This window comes from Aethina tumida, chromosome 3, assembly GCF_024364675.1.
Source record: "Aethina tumida isolate Nest 87 chromosome 3, icAetTumi1.1, whole genome shotgun sequence".
In the NCBI taxonomy this organism is placed as follows: domain Eukaryota; kingdom Metazoa; phylum Arthropoda; class Insecta; order Coleoptera; family Nitidulidae; genus Aethina; species Aethina tumida.
In genome coordinates, this window is record NC_065437.1 from 7,164,574 (window position 1) to 7,179,760 (window position 15,187).

The window sequence follows — 15,187 nt, forward strand, 5'->3', positions numbered from 1 at the left end:
GTAAGAGTCTTTTGTTTCATATTAGTAAAGTTACACAATTAAATACCCTTAACATATATTTATTATATTATCAAAACTGTATTTGTACTTATTCTTGTGTAGCTACATAAAAAAGTAATAACTGTCTTATTTGAATAGTTAGTACATTGGCTATATTAATTTTATGTGAAATTTATTTAAACAAACATACGTTTATTTAATTACTTATTGGTTAGATGTACACTAAACAGGTGATTTATAATAATACAATTTAATTCAGTACATATTATTAATATAATTTAAATTTATTATATCTTTTTAAATTGTGTTTAAACCTTCATAAAATGTAATAAAGATATAAAAATTAATGAAATTACATGGACATTTAAAAATTTATTAAATTATATATGTACTATATCATATATGCACATATATTATAACATGATTTCTAAATTTTATTAATAAACGGATTTATTTGAATGAATTAATTTGACAAGTGGAACCATACATATATTTAATAATTATTTTATTATTCTCTACATTTAATATATTGATTAATTTGGACGCTCAGTGAATGTTAAATTAGTGGAATAATATTTTTATTCATATTAAATTTATCATATTTTACACTTTAAGTATTTTTTAACTAAATTTTCAAATTTAATTATTATAAATCAATAAGTTGAAACTTTACTATAACTTACTTATTTTCTATTTCTCAAGAAACTAAGAATACCATTGTAAAAAAACGTATGGACTGTAAGAAATACACTTTTAGGATAAAAACAAATTGCTTTCAGTTAGGTAAGTATAGTCTCAAATTTAGATGTAAATGTACCCGTTAAGCGTTTATTTGAGTAGTCTGGAGAATTTCATCAATTATATTGACATATTAAGTATGGTGACAAGTGTGAAATCAAGTGTGTTAGATATTCAACCAAGTGGTCTGAGTACCACGCCCCATATACGTGATGCTAATGTTTCAGACGACTTTATTTTTATGGGTTCGTTTAGAGGCAATTTAATTAATATTGTGTATAATAAAATTCATTTAAAACCACCATATATTTCTATAAAATATTAAATACGACAGTTCGTTTTATGTTTTAAATAATGTTAATCCGTTAGGAAAATCATTTAAGTTTAGTCATGAACTTTTTTATATAAACACTAACTTCCTAAAACTTTGAGATAATCTCTGAGACTATTTTACTTCAATTGGAAACCACAACTGAACACATAAAACACCAACGACAGAAAAAATTTAAAAAAAAATGAGCTGTAGTATGTAACTTCCACTTTATTCATATGTGTATTTAAGGAATCGTTTTAAAACTAGACGATATTAATAATAAGAATTAATTGTTAATTTTAATTAATTTTTGTCGTAGGCGACACTGTAGATAATCCAAGCAAGTCGCCATATCGAAATTTTAATAGAATTATTCTTAGAATTTCAAATGCCACTCAACCAAAAGGTTTGTCTTTGGAAAATTCACTATTTCTCTCACAGCATTACTTCTATCTGACTCGATTCCTGTCAGCTCTAACATTATTTATACTCTCATTATCTAAAAGTTTTCTTGGTCTTAGCTTATAAGCTATTTTGAATTTGAATATTCTATGCAATGTTGTTTTTATAAAGATGTTTCTTTTATTATTTAGGTCAATGTTCCAAATAGATCTAGATTGTACTTTTTACACATTTTTTATTAGGTAATTTATTATAATGGTTTTCTGTTCTGGATATATGATAAAAGTGTTTTAACTAAAAAGTGGTAAATAATTTTTAATACGTGTATTACCAGATCTCTTAAATAGAGTATTCAATTATTTATACTTCTAATTAGATAAAACATGTATTCCAAACAATGTTTTTGTCCACTATTATAAATCTGTAGGCGATGGTATAAGTACATTTGTGTATTAACAAATTTCAGTACACCTATTAACTAGTAATCAGTTCTAATTTTCAAGAATTTCTTTTTTCTTTGCTCAAGTGTGAGGTTGTGAGATTTCAACAAATTTACTAGAAAAATAAGTTTCAGCAATTATTTATTTACCATCTGCATATAATGAAACATTTCTTTGTTTTACTACCAGTAAGTTTATTTATTATTTACGTTTTCATATGTTACTTCAAACCATTTCTATATTAATTCCTTTTTGCATTTCATAACTAATATATTATTTCTTTTTCTAGCACTATTCTAGTAATATCTTATTTGAATTTTTACAGATACAAAATGTTTCCATCGCCCCTTTTATCGTTTTATTTAATCAAATATTTTAGATGGTAAACTTTTCTTTAAAAAATGACTTTATTAAATAACTCTTTATATACAGATTTATCATAAACATGTAACTGATGTATTTTTTAACTGTCTCACGTTATTGCAGCCAAATAAAATTGTATATTAAAGAAAAAAATTAAAAGTTATATACATAATAATTAATATAATAACAATGTCTTTTATAGGTATCATCATTTTATATGGACCCAAGTATCGGCAATCTCGTAAATGTTGTCGTGGTGAAAATAATACTAATAGATGAAGCAATTGCTGAACCAGATTTAAATATTACTTTTAATGCCTCTTTGACTTTAAAAAACTTCTGCAAATGGCAGAAAACTTTAAATCCAGATAATGACAATGATCCTCATCATCATGACGTAGCAATTTTAATTACGAGGACCGATATTTGTGCTCAAGGAAATTATCCTTGTAATACACTTGGTGTGGCGAATATTGGCGGAATGTGCAAATCTGGAAGAAGCTGCAGCGTTAATGAAGATACTGGCATCACTTCAGCTCATACCATGGCTCATGAGATGGGGCATAAGTAAGTATGTTTTAAACTTTTGATTAATGAATTTTTCCAAACAACTTATGTATATAAAATACGGAAATGTATGTTGAAACTATATAATAAATAGAACATAGAATAGAAGAGAAGTTTCAAGAATGGTCAAATATTATAAGATTTAGCAAATATATCACTTTAAAAATATATAAAAGATGATACATAGAGAAATATCTTCAATAAATTAAGACAAATATATAGGACAGTAAGTAAAACACATAAAATAATAATAAAATTTTAAAACTATTTAAATTCATATTTTTCTAAAGGAAAATAATAGATAAAAGAATCTTTTGTCACTAAAGATGTGTAAAACTAATTGTGCCCTTTCAAAAGAAATTCTGTAAACACTTTAGTAAAGCACAAGAACTTTGTCTTTACTAAATTGTCTGAAGTTTTAAACTTTTTTAACTACTTAATTTAAACACTTTCATATTGTATATTTTGCATTGTTCAATAATAACTGTATTTTATTAGATTTTTAATTTAATGTTACAGCTGGTGACATTATTTTTATTTAGAAATTTTCTATCTAAATAAATGGTCTCTTAAAATTCAAAACTTTGTAACATAAATTTGTTATAATTAATTCTTAATTTATTACAACATAAAAATAAGTAATTGCGATTATTTTGTTTAATAAAAATGTATGAGCATACAAAATTATGATGCATCCTTGCAATTTACTTTTTTATAAATTTATACTTACTTTTTCAGCAGTATTTTTTAGATATTTCTTTGTTAATTTATTATATCTTGATTCTTTATGTGCAAATTTAACATATTAAAATGGCATTTTGTAAGGATAGTATAATAAATTAAACACGATATAACTTCGCTTCGCTTCTAAAAAGAAATTCTATATTGTACCTTTACCATAATCAACTGTTCTTGGTATAGAGTATTATGTTCACGCAATTTAAGTGACAAACATTATTATTACTAAAAGTTGGTGCAATTTACCAAACTTTGTCATTAGAAGCTTATCCAGGATAATATATTTATAAACTTAACTTATGTTATTAGACTGTAGTAACTGACTTATGCCAAATTCGTGGTGAAACTGTTTATTGTACACATATTAATTTAAATATTATTATATAAATGTACACACGTTTCTTTGTAAATAAAAATACATTTAAAGGAAACATATTTGTCGTGACTCATTAATACAATTAACACTTTCTATACTGAAGTTAACAAACAGTACTATATCTGATTGTGAGTAATAATATAAATAAAAGTGCATAAAGAGTAATTTAAATGACTATAGAGTTTTTCTCAAATGCCAACATCAGCGACATATTCCGTGTTTGTTATCTCTAATAAGCATTACAAGCGGTAGTTATTTATCTTAAAATTTTAATTATTGTGTTGAACACAAAGGAAACCGCAAGAGAGAATAATTATTGGTAACTTGTCCGTAAATAAATAATAGCCATTGACATTTCCTTTCAGCTTTGGAATGTTACATGACACTGAAGAAACTGGCTGCAAAGGTAGGCATGGCAACGTTAGGCACATCATGATGCCGTCGTTTGACGCAGAGACCGCGGTGGTCAGCTGGTCAAATTGCAGCCGCAGGGAGATTACCAATTTTCTGGAGTAAGTATTAAAGCGCTTTGAGTTATTTACTGTTATCTCTCTCTTTTATTACTGTTTGCCAACTATAATTGTAGATCTACGTATGTATTAGGCCTTTACTTTAGATGTCTTGTAAAATTTATTCCCGTTTCAGTATTCTAATAAATAGTCGTAAATCTATTTACACTTCAACAAACTTTGCGTGTGAAATGACACTGAAGTCATTTAATATCTGATAATTCTTTATGTTCTCTCAAGTATGAGGCTATTTATATCCCGGTTGATAAAATAGTTCCGCGGATGGAAAGCAATTCATCATCACCGAAAAGGTATATTTTTGAAGTTAATGAAGGAAACTAAATGAAAGTGACTTTAAAATAAATTAGATAACATATTAAAAATGTACTATTAAAAATTTTAATATAAATTTTTAACTAATATTCAATAATTATTCTGGAGCACAGCATGATTTTGAACTATTCAGTGAATGATGCAATACAAATATTCACCGATAATTTATGTCCACTCATTCATAAAGTATAATTTAGAATTGCTGATATGTGGTTATTTATGATACTTGTTAAATATTGTAAAGTCATCGATTAAACTGCCCATACGTTCTAATGTAACGTCAAATATTAATTTATAACCACTTAATATCGATATTAAATTTTCGCTATACCCTAAATTATTTGGAAACAATTAAGCGATAGGCGAAATAATTTTATGTTCAGTTTATTTTCTTACAGAGTAATTTAATTTTAACAAACTAAAAATCAATAAATCAAGTGGATACAGTGTGACCTTTTTAAGTTAAAAACTCCTAAGCTTTTTATTTATAATTCGATTTTAATAAATAATTTGACTATTATTAATAATTTTGAATAAAATAAGACCATCCTCCAAGAAGTGTAAGGGGTAACCAAATAATAGAGGCCTTATCTCATATTGTTTTTATTCCGTTAAATTTTAATAACATGTCTGTGTTTTTTGGGAATTTTCCTTACGAAACATCAATGATGAGATTCGTTGGATTGTTCATCCAATCCACATAGCCTCCCACAAATTTTTTTACCACTACTACTCTATATGTGTTCAAAAAATCTTTCTTCGGAATCTTTTTCTGATATGTCAGTGTTTGATTCCCTTATAAAAAAATAGTTTCCACGTTTTTCAGAGCCACTTTTATTTCTAGGTATTATATTATTAGTTAATGTGGTATGCCAAACGAAATTCAATATTTGGAGTACTAAAAAAAATCTCATTTGTCTAATTAATTTATTTCTTTTGACGCACTAATCCATGGAATAAAATGACAAAAATATCGAATAGTATTAGACAATACCCGATTATCAATTAACATTTTAATAATTAGTTTAGTGGTTGTGAAAATATGTTTAAAAGTGTATGACTGAGTAGTGTCTGTGAACAGTGAAGTATAACAAACAAAATTGATCTTGTACGTCATATTGGCATAATGGTTAAATTGATTATGAAAACTATGGGCCTATTTAATTGTTTTAATTTTTGGTATTAATAATGTGATGTGAAATTCAATGAGGGATGAATTTGTTAAAAAAAATACATCAATTAATTTTTTTATAGTTGATATAGAAAACTTTTTTTTTACATTATAAGATAATAATAATATACAGATAATAATAATATATAGTTATAAATTGAAGTGGTCAAGAGTTATTGATTAAAAAATAATTTCTTATGCAGATGGGAATCATTTTTCTTGCCTTCGTTTTAAATTATGGTCAACCTTGTAATGGATGTGTTCTTTGAAGAGTTAATTTGGTCACACATTTTATTATTATTTTGATCACATGGTCAAATTAAATTTTATTATATTTTCCATATAATTTCTTTTGAAGCAAGATAATAATAACGTATAGATATAAATTGAAGTGGTCAAGAGTGTTTGATTAAAAAATAATTTCTTATGCAGATGGGAATCATTTTTCTTGTCTTCGTTTTAAATTATGGTCAACATTGTAATGTATGATGGCTTGAATATATTTCCAGAAGTTTAAAATTTATTTTGGTCCACATATTGTGTGGTATTGCATTTATCTCTTCCAAATTATATTGATTCAAGTAACATTTTTATTTCTACCAGAGTAGAAGCGTGTTATTGTACAAAAAACATAAAATTCAATTCAGAAAATATTAATATGTTCAATTATGTCAAAAGGAACCTTCAATTTTTTACATTTTCTTTCTATTTTTGTGTTTTTTCAAGAGTTTTATTTTATCAAATATTTTATTATTATTTTGATCACATTCAAATTAATTTTTACTATATTTTCTTTTGAAGCAAGGGTTTAGGAAAGTGTCTTCAAGATCCACCGCAAGACTTACAGGAATATGAATATCCAGTATTGCCTCCTGGAGCTTTATACAATGCTGACTACCAATGTCGCTTTCAATTTGGTGCTGAAGCTACAGTTTGTTCGCCACCAGATGAAATCTGTGATCGTTTGTGGTGCAATGTGAATGACACTTGCAGTACTCAACTAAGACCAGCTGCGCCAGGCACAAATTGTGGAAAACATAAGGTAAACGTTATTTGTATAATTTTTAATATTTTTAATTTAAATTTATAAGTCTAAAATTTTGCAATTGGTTATACATTAAGGTTTTTGATATTTATAATCACTTCCCTAAATATTTGATGAGACTGAAATAGGATTATTGTACATTAAACTTATAGAAAAGCTCACAATAGATAGTTTCAAACATTGACAATCAAACCACATGTGTTGTGCCGCTGAATTCGCTCCTCTTTCAACAAAAGTTGCATCAGTCAGCTTAAACTGGGGCACCTGGTGCGGTAACCATAAGGTAAATGCAATATACGGCGTATTACATTTATTCAAATTAGATCGAATGTGTACTAACATCACCCATATACTCAAATTTAATTGGATACGGATTGTTTCTGATTGCATTTTGACTGAGTTCAAAATATGTTACCAGTAGGTACTTGTGACTCAGTCACTCTAAATTAAGGGAATATCGGTAGTAAAATTATAAGTAAGAATAGATTTTTTTGTTAATTCCGTCATTTACGAAACATTAGGGTTGACGCTGTACTTTATAATCAATTATCAATTTGCATTACAATGAAAAACATTTATATTAGTTCAATTTATCAATTGATATTCCTTAATCAACAACAGGGGATACCATGAGTAAAGTCCCACGATGTGGTAATAATATCGGGAGTATCGGGAGTTTTATCAAAATTATTAATTTATACCTCCTGAAATATTCAACTCAGTGGAACAAATGATGTTACATTCTATTTATACCAAAAAAAGGAAAATAGCATTAAAATTGGCAAATTAATATAATACAAATTAAATTCCTGAATACAAAATATTATTCAGATTATATTAGTTTGTTTCTATTTATTATTTGACTAACAAATTTTTATATATATTTATAATTTTGTATATACACATTTCTAACTGTTTCTACTATCTGATATAAGAAGTCAGTGTAAGCATTTAGAAGTCTATATATTTCTTGATTGACTATTTCATGGCTTCGGTAGTTTATTATTATCGCCTGTTGCACCAACGTCAGAACCAAAAATGCGTGTCAGTAATGGAGACTCCTGTGGTGTGATTGCATCTGAAGTAAGTAAGACTCTCGACGTGATATTTCCCACTCCTGCTGTGCACGGGTGCCTGCATTATACTGTCTGAATGCCTACATATATCCAATATACGTTTTTTAACAACCTTTTTTAAATATCACGAGGTCGTTATTGTCGTAATTTAAATTTAAATGACTGTACTGTTTACAAAAATAAATTTAACATGGGAAAACTGTCATTTTTGAATAGTGGAGGAGTTATGTTTTAAATTTACTTTTTCTAGTGGTGCCAAAATCAGAAATGCGTACCAATGATGGAGCCACCTGTGCCTATTGACGGCGGTTGGGGTGAGTGGAGTTCCTGGAGTGAATGTTCTCGTACTTGCGGAGCCGGCGTATCCATTATGGAACGTGAATGTGATCATCCTACCCCAACTGCAGGAGGAAAATTCTGTGTAGGGGAACGACGGAAGTATCGTATTTGTAACACGGATCCTTGTCCTGAAGGTGGACCAACATTTCGGGCAGTACAATGTTCCTCCTTCAATAATCGCACTTATAAAGGCAAGAAATACGAATGGCATCCATATTTCGAGAAAGGTAATACCTTCAAATCCCATAAAAATATTTTACTTTCTAAATAAAGTATTACAAATTATTTCATCCAAGAAATTAGCACAAAGGACACGAATCAATAATATTATTATGTACACTAGTTCCAAGAAACTAGATATGAAATGTGAAACAATTAATTTCAGACCAGCCGTGCCAACTTTATTGCAGTGATGCCAAAGAAACTGTAATTGTTCCATGGGGTCCTTATGCAGCGGACGGGACGCCCTGCAACATTGTGTCAAGAGACGTTTGTATATCTGGAATATGCAAGGTAATTCTTGCGTAAATTATAAGTTTACCCCATTATACATGGTATAGCGTTAATTTATTTTACTAAATAATAGAAAATATTTAGAAAATAAGACAAAATTATCTTTATAATAATGTATAAAATATAATAAATGTATGATTTAATTGACAAATATAAAGGCGAAGTTTAATTAATTTGAATAATTTGTACGATATTTATACAAAAAGCAGTTTTAATTAGAAATGGATGTATGAATTCGTTCTTGAATTTTAATTAATTTACATTTGACTTATGCGAGCTCAACTTCTTATTACAACCCGAACAAAACTTTTAATTATATTAGTTCGTATTTAATTTGAAATTAACTGTATCGTTTTCAGAGCGTAGGTTGCGACTGGGTGGTGGATTCGGCGGCCAAGGAGGATGAATGCGGAATATGTCAAGGAGACGGAACTAAATGCGACAAAAAGGTTGGAATCTACACCAAACAGAGTCACTCACAGGGTTACAGGGAAGTAGTGGTGATTCCGCCGGGCGCTCGCAATATTCGCATCGAAGAAAAGGATCGCTCGTTGAACTACATCGGTGTCGGAGCAGCTTTGCATAAAAAATTCTATCTCAACGGAAAACGGTAAGGCGTATTAACAACCTAATCACTTATAAATTTAGTACTGCGGGCTAGCCAAACATAATTAAAGAGTGATCTATTAAAATTTATATACCCATTCTACAAGCATCTTACATCACTCTGTGAAATATTAAAGACGTGATCATTAAAACCCACAGAATCATTGCCAAGTCTAGTCAGAAATACGTAATTCTTATTACAATGAATGAAAACTATTAAAAGAAATCATTATTTAATGTTCCCAAATTTTCGCCACGATAACAAAAATTGCTGATATTTCAGAAATATTGTACATATATAAAAAATAAAAAAAATATTAAACATGATTAAAAATACATCATTATTTAATGTGTCGCTAGAATAAAAAAAAATCTTATCCAATTTCGTCTCTCTAGTTTCAACATTCCTCAATAACACTACAAAAAACCAGATAATAATTGTTTAGGTTACAATTAATAGAAAATATTAAGTAAACACTGCACAAAAAAGTACAAAAGTAAGGTTTATTATCTCGTTCTCTGTTGGACTTTTATTAGAATTTTTTTTAAGAAGTCGACTTAATATTTAGAAGTACATATCTGATTAAGAAATTTCGGATAATTTATGAAACACCCTGTATAAAATGTTGAATTATAATTAATTTTCTTTTTGACTCCAAAACTTTCATTTTGTTAATGAAGTGGCATCATATATAAAAAATAAAAACAATAACAAATAACGTGGGTTGTATGTAGAGTGAAAATAAACAGTAACATAAAATTTGGTGTTAGTAGTTAAGCAAGATACTTGCTGTTTAAACTGTTGATTATTATATTTTAGTGTTAATTGGTGATGAATTTAGTAAAATATATTATTTATAATACATTTCAAAGTTATTTTTAATAGAAATGTCAAATTTTTTAAATGAATAAAGTCATGTATATATAGTATATTTATAATAGTAGAGTAAATAATAAATAATACATGTTATTATTTATTATTTACTCACATACATGTATTTTAAATTTAAAAACACAATTTAAATTTACTGAATTATCTATAATATTTATAAATCATTTAAGATTTATTATAACAGTAATCTTATTCAAAATTCTAAATATAAATTCTGAAATATTTGAAATATGTTAAAAACTTGTTATATATTTAATTTTATTTAAATATATATAAATTGTTGATTGTTATTATTTTTAAGTGTTAATTGGTTGTGTATTATGTATAATAATTCATAATGAAAATTTGACAAATAAAATTGTGTAAATGAAATTTGTAATAAATATTTTAAAAATATTAAAAATCTTTAAGTATTTATATTTATATATATATATATATATATATTTAATTGTGAATACTTTCTTTACTTTTATAACCATTTTATAAAATCATGTTTATTAAATTTTAATGATTTATTACATATAAAAAATTCTATACTCCAAATTGATGCCAATAATTTAATTAATTAATCGGGCAACTGAATAAAAATTTTTAATTTGCAGTAATTTTCACTGTAAATTAAACACTTTTACAATTTAATTTCAAAAACCTTTTATTAACCTTATTCTTAATTCTTATTCTTTAAATTATTTAAATGTTTATTGGTATGGTAATGGTAATTTATAATTATATATATATAATATATTTTAGTTTCTCAATTTTAAATGATTTTTTACAAGTAAAGAATTCCATTTCCAAATTGATGTCAATAATTAATTTAATTTATCTTAGAACTGCATAAAAAAAAATTCAACAATAACTTTTTTAAATTTACAAGTTAACAGTAACAGAGAAATATTTTTAGAGTTTTTAATACCTAGTTAATTATATTTTGATTTCTGAAACTAAGAAGTGTTTAGAACTTGAATATGAAAGTTTCAGACCATTTTAAAACCTAAATAAAATATAATTCAATTTATAAACTATTTTAATTTCCACTTTTTCTACTTCCTGGAGACGTTCGCATTAAATTTAAATTTAATTTATTAAAAACGTAAACTCTAATGCCCATTAATTAGTTAATTATCTTAACTTAATTTGAGTGTTTCGTAACGCTTCCCATTATGTATAAAATTTAAAACCTGTTTATGTACTTCTCTACTTTTATATGAAACACAACACACTGAAAAGTTTATATAAATATTACAAAGCTCAATTTCTCGTTAAAACTTTAATAAAAATGCTAAGAAACTAATTAGTGAAACTGTGTTGGTGCCAAAATTATTTAATGACGTTGTTAATTTTATTCACAAAAAAGAGAGTCTCTGTTATTTTTATCATTCAAGTTTAACTTTATACATAAGAAGTCTCTTTATAAAAGCACATATTTGTATGTTTCAGATAAAAAGTCACTCAATAAGTTGCCGTTCTAACTAAGAGGAACTATTTTTTTTTTTTTAGAAATTCGACTTTATTCGTTCTCACCTGGCGATCTTTTTCAATCAGGAGTGTAGTAGAGGGTACATGTTTCATCCATTGTCACATACCGATGCAAGAAATCATTTTTATTTCACTTGAACAGCTGCAAACAGGGCTTTGAATCAAGTTGTTTCTGGTCCAGTGTGAGCAAATGCGGCACTAAAATTTTCATATAAAAACAATGCCTTTTGATATCTTACGCACCTCAACTTCATTTTGCTGTCTTTCAAAACTATTTTTGGACATTTTTAGTTTTCTGCCGATTTTGGTCGACTCAATAAGTGTTGATTTTCATTGCGTCGTACCCATAATGCTTATCAATGGGCTCAATAGTATTTTTCTTGATCAAAAAAACATGTTTACACACGAAATTTCTTTCTATCCATTGTCTAGAGAATTACAAAACTGGTAATTTGAAGGTAGTATCAATATTTTAGAGTATAATAAAATAACGTTTAAAAAAAATTTTGATTTAATCTTCGACTGTAAAAAATATTAAAATGACAAAAGAAAGTAAATGAAACTGTTTTTAATTTATGTTTTCTGTCGATTTTAGTTACTTAATTGGAACTTTTCAGCTACATCAATATTTTTAGAAAAAGAAAAACAAGAAGAGTGGATATTTCAGAATAACAATATTAATATTATATTTATTATTTGTAACCTTTTAAAACTAAATAAGTAAAAAAATTTTAACATAATCACATTCCAGTTCAACACATTTTTTCTCTTTTTTGTACTCCCTCTAAAAATGACCTTTAAAATAAATGTTCTTTTCAAAAATGCCCTCACCATTAGAGTCAAGTTTCATAGCTAAACTAACTCAGGGAAATATGGTGAATGCGCCAGAATTTCAAACATTCGTTTAAAATTGACACACATGTGTGTTTATTGTTGTCACACACAAATGACTTTCTCATATCCAAACGAGTTGTTAAAATATTGCACCCATTCAAATAAGATAATTAAAATTATTTCAGAATTCATTTGTACATCTCGATGATCAAAAATGCTCAATCAAAGAGTCTGAACTATTTTTTTTTAGCGATTGCGGAACATAAATTAAAGAGCGCTGAAACTTGACTTGAATTTCACAGTATAATTGTGAAAGGTTTTATTTACAAAAAATAAAAATTGCAGAAGAACTAATTTAATTTAGGGAATTAATTTTGAATAAGGCCATATAATTTTTAATAATAATTTTTACGAGATTTTCCTTTCGCAAAATATATTTTAAATATTCATCTACTTTGATGGTCTTAAATTTTTCATCTCTACGAAAGTATCGTTGCAGCTCGTTTAACCACAGCGAAGTTTTTTATAGCAACCTATATTTATAATAAATTTATTTATATCAGCCATTTATATTTATAATAAGTATAATTATGCATGTCACTATTTCTTGCCATTATTCATTATTAAATATAATTATAATTTATTTAATTTCATTGTCATATCTCGTATATTCGTAGAATTCATAGACACTCAATTTTTAAGGATTAGAACACACTATATAATTATTTATATATGTGAAAATAGTTGTGTAAGTTAGATGCACACAGAGAAATAAATTAAGCTTCAAAATTAAACTTTATTTCTGCACGGACCATTAAAACTACAACAATAAAACATATGAGACTACGTTTATTCCATCAACTTTTGCATCCGCATAAATTTTATCATCTCGCAAAAGGAAATTAAGTTATAAAATGTAACCTCAATGTATTGTACATGAATGACGCAAGTAGATATTTAGATCTTAAAATAAAATATTTCCACAAACAAAAATTTTATAGTAAATTTGAAATATACAGGACGGTCCAAATTCAATGGATATTTTAATTAAGCAAGATAAATCTGCTCTCTAAAATTATCGAAATTAAAAACTTAACCACGCTTTGTTTTGAAAATTAAAATTTTCTGGACTGAATTATTAAAACCAACTTCCCAGAATTAACGACATTCTTGAAAGATATATTTTTTATTCCTTCGCCTTGTTTTTAGTTTTGCCAGAAATATAAAATACCGCAACGAAACGACTTTAATAAAAAGTTACAGCGTATGTTTCCCATTTTCTGAATTTATAATGTCTGGTAATCCAAAAGACTCAGCTCACTAGTAAAAATTCAAATGTGTGAAAAGACTTGTCGTTTTATGTGAGCATTGAGTTCTAAATGAGTGCTTTGTGTTCTAAGTATTGCTGATAAGAATGAAATAGTGTTGCATTATTCTTATCTACCAGGTGGCTTAAGACAATAATTTAGCGCTTAATCCGGATGGAAGGCGATTTGATTCATTCCTTTTCAATCTTTTTATAATATTAAAATCGAAAATATTACGTTTGAATAAAGTAAATAGAATGTAAATGAAGTAATGGGGTCATGGTAAACTAATATGTCACCATTGTAATGTTGTAGGTGATATATTATAATTTTCTTCAATCATTAGATTACCCTGTATTATTCACAGTCTTAGAACGTCGATAAAAATTATAAAATTGTCATTAAAATGTAATTCCATAATGTAAGGTGCAAAATGGAGAAGTAATAGAAGCCATCAAATAAAGTTACTCTAATTAACTTAGAATTCGAATTAGCAATATAAAATAAGAGTTCCTTTTTAAGATTTCAAGGTTATTCCCTGGGGAATTGAACTAATTTTAATACAAGTGTATTTCTCCTTAGAAATATTTCAATTTTGCTTATAAGCATTCTTTCGTAATAAGAGTAATAATACTTGATATGTAGTTGTTAGTTTTTTGTTAAAAAAATCACCCAGTATAATACAATATGTATGTGTAAATATTACACAATAATAGTAATTTTTATAATTGTATCCTGCTACTAAAAAACCACAATTCATGTTGTTTATTATGTACCAGTGAGAATGAACATAATATCGTAATATATTCTTTTAACATGACGTATTTAAATCGAATTAGAGTGAATTGCTATTGTAATTTGTTTCTACAACATAAACCGCGCCACAAACATGTTCTGATTATAATCAAACAAATACAAATTGTTTGCAGCAAAACGTGCCGTTTTGTGAGTAATACATAAAAGAAATATTTTACTTTATTCTTTAATATCGTCCGATTTTGATAATAATTTTTATTATGGTATTTCTAATATCATTTACTAAGTCTAAATACATTTGTCAGATTTTTTATTTCAAACTTTCTGCAAAAAGTTGTCCAATTTGCTTAATTTATATATAATATGAATGGAATAAATATATTTTAAAGA

General features: G+C 26.7%; 1 protein-coding gene across 3 annotated transcripts in view; it reads left to right on the forward strand.

Moving 5' to 3' along the window:
- The window catches only part of LOC109597084 (A disintegrin and metalloproteinase with thrombospondin motifs 7), a 53,244-nt gene that overhangs the window by 32,284 nt on the left and 5,773 nt on the right, over positions 1 to 15,187 (forward strand). For all 3 annotated transcript variants that reach the window (XM_020012711.2, XM_049965067.1, XM_049965068.1), the window contains 6 exons: positions 2,459 to 2,823; positions 4,303 to 4,449; positions 6,752 to 6,992; positions 8,322 to 8,637; positions 8,796 to 8,923; positions 9,283 to 9,533. In XM_020012711.2, coding sequence (XP_019868270.2) covers positions 2,459 to 2,823; positions 4,303 to 4,449; positions 6,752 to 6,992; positions 8,322 to 8,637; positions 8,796 to 8,923; positions 9,283 to 9,533 — 1,448 coding nt within the window. The remainder of the gene's footprint in view (positions 1 to 2,458; positions 2,824 to 4,302; positions 4,450 to 6,751; positions 6,993 to 8,321; positions 8,638 to 8,795; positions 8,924 to 9,282; positions 9,534 to 15,187) is intronic.